At 43.1% G+C, this 18,604-nt stretch overlaps 1 protein-coding gene across 1 annotated transcript in view; it reads left to right on the top strand.

The window, feature by feature from the left end:
* PKD2 (polycystin 2, transient receptor potential cation channel) overlaps positions 1-18,604 on the top strand; it is a 61,610-nt gene that overhangs the window by 20,752 nt on the left and 22,254 nt on the right. Inside the window, exons 3-6 of the mRNA XM_044224551.1 lie at positions 5,454-5,587; positions 8,160-8,410; positions 12,773-12,997; positions 15,334-15,562. Coding sequence (XP_044080486.1) covers positions 5,454-5,587; positions 8,160-8,410; positions 12,773-12,997; positions 15,334-15,562 — 839 coding nt within the window. The remainder of the gene's footprint in view (positions 1-5,453; positions 5,588-8,159; positions 8,411-12,772; positions 12,998-15,333; positions 15,563-18,604) is intronic.

The raw sequence follows: 18,604 nt of genomic DNA, 5'->3' as shown, positions 1-18,604 counted from the left end.
TCAGCAGGGAACCTGCCTCCCTTCCTTTCTCTCTGCCTGCCTTTCTGCCTACTTGTGATCTCTGTCTGTCAAGTAAATAAATAAAATCTTTTTAAAAAATAAGAAATTACATATATATATATATATATATATATGATGGGTGAATAGAACAGAGCCATCCACTTCATTTTGGGTGTATTTTGGTCTCTTAGAAGACACTACCTCCCAAAGTTTTAAAGAAAAGAAAACTTACATATATACAAAAATAAGGGTAAACCCGATGAAGGGATGGAATATGACTGTAAAGGTGAAAATTTTTAAAAATTCTAAAAAAGGAATTGATAAGATAAGTTGGTTGGAAAAAGAAAAAGAGAAAAAAAGAGGAGGGAATGTGCTCAGGCTGGGGACTAGAACAAAGCCATGTGGTAGATTAGGGTATATTTTGATCTATTAGAAGAAATTGTATCCCAAAATTTTTTAGGAAAAAAAACCTATATGTATATAAAAAATAAGGTTAAATACAGTGAAGGGATAAAGCATGAGTATGACAATGAAGGTTTAAAAAGATTTTTTTTTTTTTTAGAAAGGTCTTATTAAGATAAACTACTTAAAAATGTTAAAAGAGAAAATAGGAGAAGTTAAAAAATAAGAAAAAAAGCAAAATTTAAAGAAATTTAACTTTGCAAGACTAAAGAATCACGGGGGGAAAAGCCATGAATTCTATGCGTTGCTTTCCCCTAGCTCTGGAGTTCTGCTGTTCTCCTTGATAGGTGAACTTGGTCTTGGCTGCATGTTCTTGCTGATCTTCTGAGGGAGGGGCCTGTTGCAGTGATTCTCAGATGTCTTTGGCCAAGGCAGAATTGTACCGCCTCGCCAGGGACCAGCTAAGTAATCTGCTTGGGTTCACTTTTGGTAGCTTTTGTTCCCTGAATGCTTTCTGTATCGCTTTGGAGGATGGGATGAAAATGGCAGTCTCCCAGTCCCTGGCCTAGAGGAGCCAAGAGCTCGGGGCCCCACTCCTCAGTGCGCCCTCAGAGATAAGTAGTCAATCACTGCTGTCTCCCTGGTCTCTGGCTGCACTCAAAGCTCACCTGGCCTGGTACTGAGCATTTCTATCTCTGGCACACAGCCTTGTTTGGAGTCTCCAAATCCAGCAGATCCCTGCTGCACTGCTCCTCCTGGAGCAGAAAGGTGAGTTTCCCTGAACGTGCCACTTGTGGGGTCTGTGCTCAAAAAGCAGTGAGTGGCCCAACTGTGCCTTGGATCATGGTTTAAGGTGACCCCAAGCTGAGAGCTCACTCCTCAGCTCCACTTCTGGAGCCAGCTTCCCTGCTCTGATACCACACTCAGGCACCCCCGACATTTCTGTGACCCCATGGGACCTGAGACCACACTGTCCCTGCGAGGGCTCCGCTTAGCCTCTGGAGTAATGTCCCTCAGTGGAGCAGACTTCTAAAAGTTCTGATTTAGTGTTCCATTGCTCCGCCGCTTGCCAGGAGCCGCCCCCTCCCCCCATGGTCTATCTTCCCGCTGCTTCGGATTCATTTCAACGCACATCCTACCTTTCAGAAAGTGGTCGATTTTCTGTTCTTGGAATTGCTGCTCTTCTTCTCTTAGATCTCTTGTTGGGCTTGTAGGTGTTCGGAACGGTTTGATAACTATCTAGCTGAACTCTTGGGATCTGATGTCATTTCAGTCTGCTCCTCCTCCACCATCTTGCCACTCTGATCCGAGGCATGTTTTTAAAACAGCTTTACTTATAGTGCATGCTGATTAGTTGATGATGCTGTGATAATATTTTTTATTCTGCCTTATTTTATGGCAAAGGGAACTTGGAAGTTAAGATAAGGGTTATATAGTAGAAGAAATATATACACATTGGACATATATTTCTCCTTTAGCTTATATTTTTTAACATTTTCCTCCTTTCTATTCCTCATTTAAGGTTATCTATTTCATCCTATATTTTTTTTCTTCATGATTCATATCATTTAAAGAGTGAATGCTATTTTGCAAGTGGGCTTTCTCCATCTGGGACTGAAGAGAAAATAATTTAACAGTCTTGTATTACTGCATTTGACATTGTCCAAAATGTCTTCACATACATTTCTCCCATTAAACTATGCAGAAACCCTAGACATTATTTTTTTAAAGATATTTATTTATTTGCCAGAGAGAGTGCATGCATAAGCAGGGGAAAGGGCAGAGGCAGAGGCAGAAGCAGGCTCCCTGCTGAGTAAGGAGCCCCATGGGATGCAAGTCTCCATCCCAGGACCCTGGGATCATGACCTTAGCTGAAGGCAGCCATTTAACTGACTGAGCCACACAGGCACCCTGCCCTATATATTATTATACCCGCTTCCTTGTAGGTGAAACTCAAGCTCAGAGAAGTATTTGTCTGAGATCCCAAAACACCAAGGCCAACTATCACAACCACAGAGGCAGATATTCTTGATAAAGCAAAGCTGAAACTCAAACCCAGATCATTCTGCTTCCAAATCCCGGGGGTGCTTTAACTACATCCTACTTGGACTCATGGTGCAGATGATGCCTGGAATGTGTGGCACTGGCACTCAGAGATATCCCATGGACCAACCCAGGACTTAGCACAAGGGAGGGACTGAGTTAATATTTGCTGATTGAATGTATTAGAATAATTGTCCCTTCAAAGCTAGTTGACATTGTTTCTCTGGATGCCCAACAGATGGTGCTAAATAGCCAAGGGAGTGCATCACTTCCCTTTTAGTGAAGCCTTGAAATTTCATACAAGGTCCTGAGAATTTCAAAAGCAATCGATACTAAAAATAGGAAAAATAGGAAAACAAAAGAGTTACAATTTTTAATCAGTGGCTCAAACACTTACATTTGTGTATAGATAGAACTAGCATAATTTATAAAGCAAAATCTTTAAATCATTTGTCATAATTTTTTTAAAAAAAACCACACGGTAAAAAACATTTGGAATCAACCAATCCAAAGCCAATTTTAATTTCAAGTTCATTGAAAAAATCAGCTTAGTAATTATTTATTAGGTTTTGGGGATCCTTCCCGTGTCCTCTTTTGCGTGATATCAGCTTTGTTCCCTTAGCTGTCTCTGGATCCACAGAAAGCTTTCCTGGAGTTCACTGTACCTTGCCCATCCCTCTGTGGGAGCCAAGCGAGCAGTGCTGTTCCCAGGGAAGCTTATTGGCTTTTCTTCTTAGGGATGGAGATCACACCTTGCTTATCTTCTTAAGTACTTTGTCTCATAAATGTGAATGGATTAAGTCTAAGCCCCTAACTCTGGCCCAGTTTAGTTTTGAGAGGTAGCAGGTCATGTAACACTTGAAGAGGCATGTTCTTATCCTAATTTGTGGGTCCTAGGGACAGGGGGGAGAGAGAGCCTAACTAAGGGGACAGAAAAACATTCCTTCCCCTCCTGATAGAGCACAGAAGCCTCATGACTGTGTGTTTCATCCATTGACTGCTCAAGGTAGATTCTAAAACACACTTGGGTTTGAATCACTACTGTCTACTCCTCTTTTTAAATGATTTTCTCTGCTGCACAGGTGGGGACGAGATTTCACCCAGTAGCACTTTATCTTCAAATCATATAATACAAGGTTTTAAAATGCATTTTATGATGCTTGAAGATTATTACAGAGTCAGCTAAGTATTAATCACCCACTGGATGTTGAGAACAATGTTAAAAGAAGTGTAAAACCTCTGTGGTCGAAAGAAGTATAAAAGAGAAGTGTTTTCCCTTGAAGCTTTTTGTCAGTGAGAGGGATTATAGCATATTGTACACACAATCGTTAGCGTCCAGTGTAAGACAGCCCTGATAAAAGCACTGAAATTTTTAATACATGTGTTAGAGCAACTCATTAAGGAGAAAGAACCATCATTATTGGACTCATAAATTTCAACCACTAGATTGGGCAATTTTTAGTTACTAGTTACTGGTTTGTTGTTTTTTTTTTTTAATTTTATTTATTTGTCTGAGAGAGCGAGATCACAAGTAGGCAGAGAGGCGGGGGTGGGGGGGAAGCAGGCTCCCTGCCTGGCAGAGAGCCTGATGCAGGGCTTGATCCCAGGATCCTGAGTTCATGACCCAGGCTGAAGGCAGAGGCTTAACCCACCGAGCCACCCAGGCACTCCTACTAGTTACTGTTCTTATGTAAGCACCCAAAACTCCCATGGGATAGCTAGTTATCCCCATCCTACAGAAAAGGAAACCAAAGCTCAGAAAGTTTAAGCAGCTTGGGGCACCCAGGTGCCTCAGTCAGTTAAGCATCTGACTCTTGATTTCAGATCAGGTCTTGATCTCAGGGTTGTTGAGTTCAAGCCCCTACTTAAAAAAAAAAAAGCAACGAAAAGAAAAGAAAGTTTAAACAACTTGCACAGGTCACATAGTAAGTAGCAGACATGGCCAAGATTCAACCTCTGATCTCCTGTAACCTACTATGCCTATAAATTATCTTCCCATCTCCCTCTGGGACCAGAATGGGCTGATATAATCAGCAAATCTCCATGGCAGGGGTGTAGCTTGGCTTTAGAGGGTTCTGTAGAAGATGTGATAGGTAGATGGGAGGCAGATGTGTCTGTATTGGCATTCTGGAAGGAAAGAGATGGAAAGCTCAAAGTGGCAATTAAAGAACATTTAATGAAGGAACTGTTTCCACTAGGGGGAGGGTTATGGGAACCTGCAAGGGGAGTAAGGCCCTCGAAACAGTTACCACCGCCAGACCTGAGGGGACAAGGGAACGAATGGCATGGCATGAGCCCAGTGTGGCTGCGGGAGGGGAGATTTCCCCCGGCAGCTATGGCCAAGGTTAGAGGGTGCCCTGCCAAACTGCATCCAGGTAGTGGAGGAATAGAGTACAGATAGAGGAAGCAAACCCAGCCTCGCTCTTCTCAGGTCCCCGGATTTCCTGCTCAGCCTCCTCTGGGCCAAATACTTGGCAATCCAAGGGCAAGGGAGCTCATGTGGTACAGTCTGTAGTGGTCAGCCTCAAGGTGCGGAGCAGAGAAGAATGGAGAAGTGATGCGAAACAGAGAGCAGCCGCCCGCGTTATTGTAGGGAGCCTAACAGTGTGTGCCCAGCTGCAGGACAAGGAGTGCAGCATGGCTTCTGTAGGCGCCTGTGCCGAGCAGCCTCACCGTGTGGAGGGGCTGATCCAGGAGCAGCCTCACTGCGTGGAGGGGCTAGTGGGGGGTGGAGGGTGAGGTTGAATAGGCCTGTCCCAGATGTCAAGTAGAGGCTCTTGATCTTAACTTCATTCCCTGTAGTGAGCCAGTTTTGTTTCCCATAAGCCAATGTGAATTTATTTCTTTTATAGGCCCAAGAGCTAGGGAGAGATCCTAGAAGAATGGTAAAGGGAAGGAAGGCAGGGGACACAGCAGAATGTTTGTGGCTACCCGCCTGTCCACTGGGAGTGTGCAAGTGAGTGTGCGGGTTTCCCCACAGGGTTCACATGGCTTTTTCTGTGTTCCAGTGACCTATGGGATGATGAGCTCCAGTGCGTACTACTATACCCGGATAATGTCACAGCTCTTCCTGGATACCCCAGTGTCCAAAACAGAGAAAACAAATTTTAAAACACTTTCTTCGATGGAAGACTTCTGGAAGGTATTTGCAGATGACTTTCAACGTACCTCTTTACTGTTGAAAATTGTTCATTGGGTTTCATAAATTTAAGTCAGCAGTATCCATCTGTAGGACCTACTTTGTGAAGCTGTATGAGGTGAAGGCTATGGCGAGGTGTTAGACTGAGAACCATGTATGTGTCTTGCACCCTGCTGTGTGTTTCATACCTTCCTGCCTTTAATCCCAAGCAACCATATGAGGCAAGGGCTCACATTACACCCTGCTGGTAGGTGAGGGACGAGGAGTCATTCAGCTTGCTTACACATGGTCAGCGAGGGAGAAAATGGCCTTGTTTCCAGCCTGACAGGCACTTCCTCTCCCTAGTATGTAATTCACTCAGTCATTCATGATTCAGTAAGTGTCTGTTGAGTATCTCCCAGGCTGTATGGCCTATAAGGGCAAGATTTGGTTGTTCTGACTTGCTTTGGGTTTTCTTTTTGTTTTTGGTTTTGTTTTTTTTTTTTTTTTTTTGTCTTTTGTCTCTTTGTTAATGTTGGCATGTAGCCTAGAACAGCGCCTGATACAAGGCAGGCACGTTCTTTTAGAGATCGTTATATGAAGTTCAACCCAGGCCCTTCTCAGATTGTCACAAAATCCAACATGGTAACCAAGGATAAATTTTGAGTGATACTGTAGGAGAAATGTTAGACTGATCTGGGAGGTATAGTGCTCAGAACCTAAGAAAATCGAAAGGGAAACTGGAGAGGAAAGACTTGTTTCTTCCAGCAGAGATGCTTTCTGAAGCTCTTACTGAACCCTGGGGTCAGAGCTGGTGGTTGTAAAGATAGAGGAACCCGGACCATATGAACCCATTAATGCTGACACCTAAAAATACTTGGCATCCAAACCCCGTCTCTCCTAGCCTCAGCAAAGCAAATCAGTTGCTCTCTACTGATTATCTAATCCCCTAAGGCAAACTAATGAGAGACTTTTCCAATATGTACAGTTCCATGGTAATGAATGCCAAGCTCGAAAAGCAGGGGCAGTGGCAGGGGTCGGGGCACTTACAGAGTTCACTATAGGCCACAATAATCCAGACACTTGGAAGGAACCTAGATGTCCATCAACAGATGAATGGATAAAGAAGATGTGGTAGGGGCGCCTGAGTGGCTCATCGGTTAAGAGTCCTCGGCTCAGGTCATGATCCCAGGGTCCTAGGATCAAGCCCTGCATTGGGCGCCCTGCTCCACAGGAAACCTGCTTCTCCCTCTTCCTCTCCTCTTGCTTTTGTTTCCTTTCTCGGTGTGTCTCTGTCAAATAAATAAATAAAAATCTTTAAAAATTTTTAAAAAAAGTGTGTGTGTGTATGTGTGTGCGTGTATGTGTGTGTATTTTAGAATACTATGTAGCCATCAAAAGAAACAAAATCTTGTCATTGCAATGACATGGATGTAACTAGAGGGTAGTATGCTGAGTGAAATAAGTCAATCAGAGAAAGACAATTACCATATGATCTCTCTGAATCAAGGAATTTGAGGGGTAGGGCTGGGGGGTGGGGGGTTATAGAGAGGGTGGCTGGGTGATGGGCATTGGGGAGGGTATGTGCTATGGTGAGTGCTATGAGATGTAAGCCTGATGACTCACAAACCTGTACCCCTGGGGCAAATAATATATGTTAATAAAAAAAATAAAAATAAAAAAATAATCCAGACACTTAAATGATCCACCAGATGGCAGACTGGTAACCAAAACTAGTGTTTTCCTCTCCAGACAAGTTTGGAACCGGGATTATGTAGGACGCTGTGGGGTTTTTTGTTTTGTTTTGTTTTGTTTTTAAGATTTTATGTATTTATCCAGGAGAGAGAGAGAGACAGGGATCAGAAGCAGGCAGAGTGGTAAGCAGAGGGAGAAGGAGAAGCAGGCTCCACACCGAGCTGGGAGCCCGGTACAGGGCTCCATCCCAGGACCTTGGGATAATGTCCCCAGCTGAAGGCAGACGCTTAATCGACTGAGTCATCCAGGTGCCCCCAGGATGCTGTTTTAATAAGGGAAAGTAAAATTGTTCATACTTGTGGACTTATATGAATCCCCCACACACACACACCTTTAGTCCTAGCATAAAAATCTGAGTTACCCTTTGTTAAGCACCTACTGGAGACCAGGGTAGCAGCCATGCAGAGGATGGATATTATAGATGCAGGAACCTTGGCTCAAAGTTGGATCCTGCTCGGGGCGCCTGGGTGGCTCAGTGGTTTAAGCCTCTGCCTTCAGCTCAGGTCATGATCTCAGGGTCCTGGGATCGAGCCCCACATCGGGCTCTCTGCTCAGCAGGGAGCCTGTTTCCCCCTCTCTCTCTGCCTGCCTCTCTGCCTACTTGTGATCCCTCTCTGTCTATCAAATAAATAAATAAATAAAATCTATAAAAAAAAAAAAAAAAGTTGGATCCTGCTCAAGGCCTCACAGCTAGCAAGTGATATAACGATCACTTGTCACTCTGCCGTGTTTACAGAGTTCCCAGACTGTTGGTCATGCAAACATTCCAGGAAAGAGCAAAACAGCCATTAAGCTTGGGGCTCTTCAAAAAACTTTTCCACAATGTTTCCTTCACTTTCAGTTCACAGAAGGTGCCTTACTGGATGGGCTTTACTGGAAGACTCAGCCCAGCAACAGAACGGAAGCTGACAACCGAAGCTTCATCTACTACGAGAACCTCCTGCTAGGGGTGCCACGTATCCGGCAACTCAAAGTCAGAAATGGGTCCTGTTCAATCCCCCAGGACTTGAGAGATGAGATTAAAGAGTGCTATGATGTCTACTCGGTCAGTAGTGAAGACAGGGCTCCTTTCGGTCCAAGAAATGGAACTGCGTAAGTATCAGTGCCCTGGCTTCTCACTCACTCCTTCGTTCATTCATTCATCCTCTAACCCCTTAACCAAGGAGAGAAGATGCTTTAAGTGAGTCTTCAGTGCTTAGACTTAAGACCATGGCCAAATTGGTCTTTGGTTTCTCAGGTTTTTTCTACTTTTTACCCCCTTTGGCTCCTGCATACGTATTTTTCAAAAGGCTAAATTGTTGACCATATGGCCCCCAAGAAGGCAGCTACCTGGGCCTTTGGAGGCTTCTTTGAAGATGCCTGAATCCTTTTTTTCTAGATCCGGGGATGACATTCACTGGGTTGTTACTGAGAACTGGTCTGGTGCGGAAATTCTCATGTTACTAGCATTTACAAATACATTTTGGTTCAAAGTTACAAGTATTTAAAGTATATAATAAGCTTGTGAGGCAGTTTTGTGTCTGGTTGAAAGCCTGTCCTCTCAAATGTGTGGATTCTGATTTTGAGTAGGTATTGTTCCTGTGCATATTGGCACAGATTTGGGGTGTTCTTTCGTAACCACACCTATAACATCTTGTGTATTAAGGAAGGATAGTCATTATTTTTAGAATTACTGCAGTTATTATAAAGAAATAAGAAGAATGCTCAAGCTGTCCCAAGGTGGGCCTCTTAGGGTCATTGCCCCTGGGGGAGTCACTGTGGTTAGAATTGTCTTCTACACTTTACTAATTAATTCTTTCAGTTCATCTAGATTCCTCTCTTGAACTGAGACAGCCAGACTCCAGATTTGTTCATAGACAGTGGGGCAGCCAGCCTTCCTGTGATCAGATTCTTTGCCTAAATAAGATATCCAGTAGATATCTTATTTAGGACCAGAGTCCCTAAGGAACACACTAAGTAAAGGTCAGAAGATTCAGCATAAAGGGATCAAATCATCCCAAAAGATGTTTTGTCCAGGTTTAATATTTTACTTATTTCATATCATTAATAAGAGAAGTAGATGCAGCCACTTACCAGATGCTATTTAAGAAGGGATTTCATGCGTTGTCTCATCTGCTTTCACAAAACAACCTGAAATACATGTCATCTCTATGTTGTTGATGAAAAAACTGAGGCTAACTTACCCAAAGCGTCACAGCTCACAAATGGAACCATGCTGGGATTTAACCAGCCTGACTCCAAAACCCGTGATTCTTCCACTAAACCACATTGCGCCTTCCATAGCAATTACGCTGTTAGGGTGGCTCTTGGTCTCCCTCAGCTCCTCGTCAGTATTCAGGCTTCTGGACCACGGGGACTATATTCCATTCACTGCTGTATTTTTACAGCCTTGACCGCTGGCTGGTATCTAACACTGCTCCGTAAATACCCACCGGGGCGTAGATGGGTACGTGATTTCCACTACAGGATGGACTGCCGTGGATCCAAACCATCCCTTGATTCTGCCCTATTCTCAAGTTACTCCTATTTCTCCTTCCGTTCAACTCCACAAGCGTCTGGAAAGAGTAGCCTTCACTTGCCACTTCCATTCCCTTAACACTGATTCACTCCTTAAAGCTTAAAATTTGTGCTTCTGACATCTCTCTTGGAAGCCACCGGTGGATTTGTTGAATTTGCCAACCCAATGACCAATTCTTTTCTTTTTTTAGAGATTATTTATTTATTTATTAGAAACACAGCAAAAGCAGGAACACAAGCAGGGGAAGTGGGGGAGGGAAAACAGGCTTCCGCTGAGCAGGGAGCCGGATGGGACCCTGGGATCATGACCTGAGCCAAAGGCAGATGCTTAATGACTGAGCCACCCCAGCGCCCCCCAGTGACCAGTTCTTGATCTTCATCCCGTCCAACCTCTGCAGAACTCGGCCATGTTGATTTCCTGTTTTTTTGACTTCTGAGAGTGACACTAAACTTGGGGTTCCCTTCATTCTCTAATGCCTTTCTTAACTCTCCCACTTCTCTCTTATTCCCGGGTTCTGTATTCAGATCTCTAGCTTTGCTTTCTTTACATTCTTGCCCTTGGCATTCCAGTGACTTCCTCTCTCATGTTTGAGAGATAATTTGTTTGATAATTTATCGTTTCTTCAACAAGTATACAGAGTGTTAACATGTGCCAGCATTTTCTCAGTGAAGTCTCCCTCTTCTAGAAACACCCTTGGTGCTGGCTGGGGTAACAAAGCAGCAGGAAACAAAACAGAAACAAATCCCCCGTCTTTACAGAGCTTATGTTCTAGTGACAGGAAACAAAAGCCAAATCTATCTCCTACCTTTGTCCTACCAGCTCCTTTGCGTTATCCAAAAGGAGAATCTCCATTTTTTTCAGATGTCCCTTCTCCCTCGCTCCAGCTTCCAAGTCAGAGGCCACATTCTGCTGACAGTCTCTACAGTGTCCTCTGTCCATCCTTCCTGTCCGTCATCCTGTCCTCCTCTCATTGCTCTGGCTCAGGCCTCATCGGCTCCTCTGAGTAGTTGCAGCCACTGCTAACCGAGCTGTGTCAGTGCCCAGGACCACTCCCAGGCTCAGGGGTGCGCCGGAAGGATTCACAGCGTTCGTCATCCAGTCATGCTCATGGCTATCTTCAGCGCAATGAAAGGATAAAAGCAAAAGCAGCAGAGGGTCCAGGCACATGGGGGAAGGTTTGGAGGAAACAACACGCAGGCTTCCAGAAGCCCTCTCCCAGCGGAGTCACATAGGACACACTGAATTCCTCCCGGAACAAGCTATGACAACATGTATGAACTGTTGTGTATCAGAAAGGCTCATTAGAGACTTAGTGCCCGAGGTAGTTGCTGGCAGCTGGTCACATAGGCGGCCACTGCCTGGCAGAATGCCAGGCTCCCAGAAGGCAGGCAGTCGTTGGGCATAAGCCACTGTGTTTGTGCTGACAGTCTAGGCACAATCACTCTTCCCAGTCACTTAATGTTTTTTTTTGTTTTGTTTTTGTTTTTGTTTTTGTTTTAAGATTTTAGTTATTTGAGAGCACACACCTATGAGCAGGTTGGGGTGGGGTGGGGCGATGAGGCAGAGGAGAGGGAGAAGCAGCCGGTCAGACAAGTTGGTCAGATATGTTTTGAATCAGCATAGGGAGTTTTTTATCAAGTTCCAGATGCCAGCCAAGGTGCAGCCTTGCCAGCAGGCCTTCCTAAGGAAAAGCGGTCTTAGACCTGCTGTGGCCACTTTTTCCTACATGTGAGCCTCCTGTTCTCACCACTCCAGTCTTTCCTGCTGCCACCAGAGGAACCCTGTTCTGTGCCTCTCAGAAACTTCCCTCCGTGACCCCTTCCCTCACAGTCTGATCACTGTCTACCTTTCAGCCTTCTTTCTTCATGTATGTGAGCCGACCTCAGCTACTAGCCGGGTGCCTTGTACTTCCCCCCCTCCCTCCACACCTCCCAACCCCCTACCCCCTGCCTCAGGCTTGAAAAGGCCCTTCCCATCCACTGGTGCCTGCCTGAATTCTGTTTACCTTTCACAACCCAGGTCCACTGCAGCTTCTTCCAAAAGCTTTCTCTGAGGCACCTTCCCTGTCACTGGATGCCTGGACAAGAACAGCTTTCCTCTGATTTGCCTGAGAAATTTCTCTTTCTTCTCTTGGACATCATCCATTTACCTTGTATTTGAATTGTTTCATGTCTTTTCTCTCCCCGCTTTTTATAAATGAACTGGAAAGGAACTTGGTTCATCTTTATATCCTCATTAATGCCAGAGAAGCATCTGGTTCCCAAAAGAGCCTCTGCCAATATTTGTGGATTAAATTCCCAAATGCCCTGGAAAGCTTGGGTGGCTCAGTTGGTCAGTGTCAAACTCCTGATTTCAGCTCCAGTCATGATCTCAAGGTCCTGAGATCAAGCCGCATGTTGGAATCTGCACTGGCTGTGGAGCCTGGTTAAGATTTTCTCTCTGTCTCCCCCCACTCCCTCTGCTCCCCACCACTATCTTTCCCCCTCTCAAGTTAATTAGTTAATTAATTAATTCCCAAATGCCCTGTGGAGTCTTGTTTGGTTCAGTTGCCATTAGTGGTACTTGATGAACTTGTCTGCAATTTTCTCTGAGAGCCTAGAGTCATCTAGCTCCTAAGTATAGTTACCCATATAGACTGAGTGCTAATAGCACAGATTCTAGAGACTCTGGCTTGGTGTGGGTTCCTGACAATAACCTCAGAAGCTGTGAGATTGAGTGGACCTCACTAAGCTTCAGGGCCCTCATTCCTAAAATGGAGATAATAAGTGTATGAGAGTTAAATAAGAAAACACGAAGCCCCCACCAAGCATGTTACCCAACTTGATAAGACTTAACTTGATATATTACATACTCTGTTATGCGGGGAACCAGCTGGCTTTGTAATTGCCGTTAAGTGTTCCACTGATTGTTTTGTTTTCCTTTTGTCTTTTAATTAGTTGGATCTACACAAGTGAAAAAGACTTGAATGGGAGTAGCCACTGGGGAATGATTGCAACCTATAGCGGAGCTGGCTATTACCTGGATTTGTCAAGAACAAGAGAGGAGACAGCGGCTCAGGTTGCCAGCCTCAAGAAAAACGGCTGGCTGGACCGAGGAACCAGGGCCACTTTTATTGATTTTTCAGTATACAACGCCAACATTAACCTGTTCTGTGTGATCAGGTGTGTACCAAGGGCACTGATCCCTCCCATGTCTGTGTACTTGTAGGTACATCCCAGTCCTGAGAGAGACCAGGAAACCATTGCTGCATTTGGCTAAAAGAGAATGCCAAGGGTCAGAGCCTATAGCAAGTGAAGGGGGAAACCAAAGGCTTAGTGAGATAAATATATTTGGTGCAGGTGAGTTAGGATCCTAGAATATTATGAGTTGGGAAGAAACGTAAGTCTGGTCCAAGTTCATCCCAAAGCTGAAACCTCCCCAGAAAAAGCACCGTGTTTTGTATCTATTCTTACTTGTTGTAAGATGATGGGTGCTCTATGCTCCTTTACCATAACCTCTGGCCATCAAACCTCGACTCCTTTCCAAGTTTCCCACTCTCAGATGATACTGTTTAAGAACACAAGCACAGCCATCAGGGGCTATGCCTGGGTTCAGGAGGATACCCAGGTATCTGCTTACACACGAGATTCACCAAAGGCACATAAAGTTCCTTCTCAGATCCTGTGACATTGCCATCCTGATCACTCTGGTTAGCAATGAGAAAACTGACAAAAATCCTGCGGACTTGTCTGGAGCCTTGTGTTCATTTATTCACTTATTTGGGAAACATTTATTGGACACTTAGTATGTGCGAGACACAGTTCTCAGCTCTGGGGATGCTGCAGTCAACAAAGTAAAGATCCCTCGTCTTCCAGAGCTTGTGCTCATCCAGGAGGAGATCGATAATAGACAATAAGCAAAAGAAACAAATTAATAAAGTGGTATATTAGAAGGTATATGTAATATGTAATATAAAAAAGGAAAAAAGTAGAACAGGTCCAGAGGGATCCAGAGTTCACCCGCTTGACTCCTCCTGGTAAACGTGTCAGTACCCAGACGTAGCTGGTGTGAATTTCTTGCACATATATTTACCAACCAAAAAGAAGGGTAAATTCTCATACTTTCCTTATTTTGTGATTATTTTTGAGGCTAAACGCACGTCAGCTTTACATGGCCAGTTGGATTTTTCCAGACTGTGTATTTAACAACTTTTGAAGGAAATAGTATCATCATAAGTCAAATAAGAGTTATTACTAGAAGTGAATGAAAACCAATTGCAATTATTATTGAACTTTTCTTCGTGATTTCAGTCTGAATAGAAAGAGGATAAAAACAGGCACTAAACTCTGATTGACATTTCAGGGAATTTCTGTAGAAGGCCCTGAGTATGGCTTCCACGTCCTCCCCATACTTTACGAGTGAATATCTTCAAGGCGATTATTTCATTTCTTGATGCTGCTGTCTGTGTTTCTGGAGGGACTGACAGACACAGGGCCAGAGCAGGACAGAGAGAGGACTTGGCGCACAGAGGCTACTTTCTGCCCTTCCTTGACCAATTCTAATTTGCCCTTGTCTCTGCCTGGACCTGATTATTGCTCATGCTTGGGTCCTAGACACTCGGGCTCCAGGTGCGGCTACCAGTCCTGCAGAGAGAGAGACGGTTATACCTACTAGTTGACTGAAGGTCTTTTGAAAGTCTTAAAGTGAAGGAGCTAGGTAGTCTATTTCTAGTTTGATAGGGAACCTGTACGATTAAACGAATCATTTAACTTTCTCACTGTGACACCTCCAAAATGGGAATTTGTCAAGAAACATCCTCACTTCAACTATACTAAAACACTACACATCAGTGCCATCAGAATGAATGTAAAAAATGTTACTGTTTCAGACCATCAGACGTTTGCTGAACACCTATTAACTATAAGGCTCTGGGAAGAGTAGCAAGAATATCCCCTAGGACAAATCATTCAGTGCTAGTTAGGTGATACCAAATGAATGTAATAGAAACCCAGTTTGTGCATATATACACATACATACATGTACATCCACACACACATGTACACGTCCACACACAAACACATATCCTGCTTCTCAATAGGCCATACACATTTGAATGCATGAGTTAGATTTCTTATGTTCTTCATTGCCTAGTTGAATTACCTGCATTTAATAGAAGTCCTAGAAAGGCTTGTTTGTTGATTAGCTTCTACATTAAGGGAAAAAAAAAAAAACCTATGGAGCATTTTGAGCAGTATAAATACCAGAAAAGTAAAGGCGAGAGTGAGAAGGAATAATCTCTTTAGGAGGACTTGGGAAGCCTTGTTCCCTTTGGGGGCACAGAATGGTACAAGTGCGTAGTTACTAGCTGTGATAAAAAATATTCTGCCACCAGCCTGGGGTGACTCGTGGTTACAGTTTGAATCCCGTATGAGTGCAGGGACAGACTAGACGGCTGTCCCTTCCTGGCTGCGTCCATGTTGTTGTTGTTACTGTTTTAATTGTTCTTATTGCAACGCAGGTTATTGGTTGAATTCCCAGCAACAGGCGGTGTGATTCCATCTTGGCAATTTCAGCCTGTAAAGCTGACCCGATATGTCACAACTTTTGATTTCTTCCTGGCAGCCTGTGAGATTATCTTTTGTTTTTTTATCCTTTACTATGTGGTGGAAGAGATCTTGGAAATTCGCATTCACAAGCTACACTATTTCAGGAGTTGCTGGAATTGTCTGGATGTTGTGATCGTTGTGGTAGGTTTGAGAACACCACTGAATTCCCTCCTCTGTTATAAAAACATGTTAATTAGAGTCCTTGATGTATCTCCTCAGTACTGTGGATCCTGATATTCCTGAAGGAGAATCTGAACATTTTGCTGTGCTGTTTCAATTTCAGTGTTACTAATTATTTTTGCATTTTGCGCAAGAGTAACCCTTCTGAATATAGAAGTAGAGAGTTGTTTACGTTAAGTTGTCAGTTAGCCACACTAATAACAAGAATAAATTAGTGGGGGACCTGGCTGGCTCAGTTGGAAGTGCATGTGACTCTTGACCTCAGGGTCATGAGTTTGAGCCCCATGTTGGGTGTAGAGATTACTTAAAAATTAATGAACTAATAATTTTTTTTTAAATGAGAGATCCATATGTGCTGATTCAGCAGGAGTTCTAAGACATTAAAAGAAAGAAGAAGAAGAACTTAGTAATTCATATTTGCCTTTGGCATGCCGTGGGAGACAGGGAGAAAAGAATGTTTTGTTTATTCTTTTTTTGTTATTGTTAATAATGTTTTTTTCCAACTACTAGCAAAAATCATTTTGTATGTTTCTGCACATGTGTAAAGTTCTAGTATGGAGAAACATCTTGAAAATATTTGGGGTGGCAGAGAACGCCTCCCTGCAGTTTGAAATTTCCCGCAAATAGTCCAGTGTACAAAATACCAGTGAGGGACCATCAGGGTTTTCTGTATCAGGTACAAGAAATCAGAAGTCAGTGAGGAGAGAGCCGAGACTAGGACACTTTGTAGATCCCCTATCTGCCCTTGACTTTATTATAACATCTTACACTTGTTCAACATGGTTTGCCTTCCACATCATCCTCATCACTTTCTTCCAGGGTCCCCACTGCAGACATGCATTTTTGCCAGTCTTTCTCCCTTGACCAAGAACACATAATCTTTTGCTGAGTCCTCTTACACACTGAAGCACATAAGGACATGCTTAATTGTCACATGCCTCAAAGTCCATCCTCCCCACTGTCCGCTGACAGAGATGCCCCCCGAAGTCTCAATAAGGGGTGCATTACCCTATCAGGTTTCTGTCTTCTGTCACCCTACTTCTTGGCCATTACTCTCCTCCTGCCCCTAACAACCAAAAATTCATATGGGCTTTGTGAAACTTTTACATCAAGTCATTATCAAACCATCACTAGAATTAGCTGGCAAAATATAGAAAATGTGTTCTGAAATATATTATTGAGATGTTTTAAATATAGGAAAATGTTACTTACATGTGAGTAAAAGAATGCTCAAGACATTGAAGAGAACTATACAGATCTGTACTGCGTGACGATAACATTAACTGGAGCAATAATTTAATAGTAATTGCTAATGCTTTAGAAATGGTGTGTGTCAGACACAGTTCCAAGTGCTTTTCATATCCAGATGTACACTGAGTTCTCAGAGTAACCTTAGCCACTCTGCCATTGCCTCTCAAGCTACATGCCTATGTAATTCAGAAAGAGCTTTTACTTAAAGTAAAAGTTCCTATAGAATATGGGGTAGAACCCATTTGGCCCGGATGCATTCCGAAGGGCATCCCTTCTCTCATGATGGCTGTGTAACATCACGCTGTTCCTGGAGGTAAACTCTTCATCCCCAAATTCTCAGTATATTAATAACTGTAACAAAAGAATTTCACCATTTAGGGAGGCAAAGAAGGCAAGGATACTGGAAGTAATTTTCCAGAATATTTCTGTACTGCATGATGGAAGAGTGTGGGTCCATACACATGAAAATTATTCTAGAAGACAATTAACGTTTGGAACTCTAACTGCCTTTTTAGTTTATTTGGATGTATTTATAGTTAAGTCATTGAGAATAACGGTAAAAAGGTGAGTGTGAGTGTGATATTATGCTAATTAATGGCAGGTTTGTTTGGGTTTTAGCCAAATACCTTCAATATCAGCAAAAGAATAGTCAGTCGGTGGCCATCCGCCTCTTCGATTATGTACCTATCAGTGAAAACTTTAATAACACACCCTAATGTATTCCATTTATTTATAAACTGTGTTTGTGTGTGTGTGCATGTGTGTGTGTGGTATAATAGGTACATTTGTGAAAACACACACAACATAGAATTTGAAAGATTGGGTAAAAAAATACAAATAGAACTCTTAATACTTTCTTTTCACTTGGATAGAAGTTTTCATATTTTCTCTTCACACCCTAGGGAATGGCCTTGTACCCACTTCAGAGAAAATAGCTATTGATATCATGGAATTTGAGGGTAGTTTTTTGGCTCAGTTTTGCAAGTATTTCTTTGAAAACTTGCTTCATTGTTCTATTGTTCTTTTTTCTTTTTTCTTTTTTTTAAACTCTCAGTACTGCCAAGACAACAATTCAGACAGTGTGCTTTTATAAAGAATAAGGAAAGGCTACTGGAATCCTCCTTCTCCTTTGAAACCTTCTGACCCAGCAGAAACAAGGGCACGCCCTCTGCTCACCCTCCAAAATAAGCCCTATGCACAGGACCTTCAACCCCATGAAAAAAGCAAAGGAATTTTTATCAGGCTAAGGCACACCTGAAACTTGAAAAGTAATTCTACCCTAAATATAAATATAACATCTTGGAATCACTTTGAAATCATTTTCCCCATTATCCTCTTGTTTCTTTTTTTAAAAAATAATTTTTAAAAATTTTTTATAAACATATAATGCATTATTAGCCCCAGGGGTACAGGTCTGTGAATCTCCAGGTTTACACACTTCACAGCACTCACCATAGCACATACCCTCCCCAATGTCTATAACCCCACCACCTTCTCCCTACTACCCCCCCCAACCCTCATCCTTTTGTTTCTTTAACAAAGGCTCTGAAATCTGTGGACTTACTTTAGTCAACCTATTTGACCTAAACAGTCTTTCTAGCAGAGTTACTGATAAAAAGAAGACTATTAAGGAATCTAAAATCAGGGCGCCTGGTGGCTCAGTTGGTTGAGCGTCTGCCTTTGGCTCAGGTTATGATCTCAGAGTTCAGGGATCCAGCCCTGTATAGGATACTCCCTGCTCAGCAAGGTTCC

The sequence above is a fragment of the Neovison vison genome, chromosome 11 (genome assembly GCF_020171115.1).
Source record: "Neovison vison isolate M4711 chromosome 11, ASM_NN_V1, whole genome shotgun sequence".
Classification (NCBI taxonomy): domain Eukaryota; kingdom Metazoa; phylum Chordata; class Mammalia; order Carnivora; family Mustelidae; genus Neogale; species Neogale vison.
This window is presented reverse-complemented; position numbering and strand designations above follow the sequence as displayed.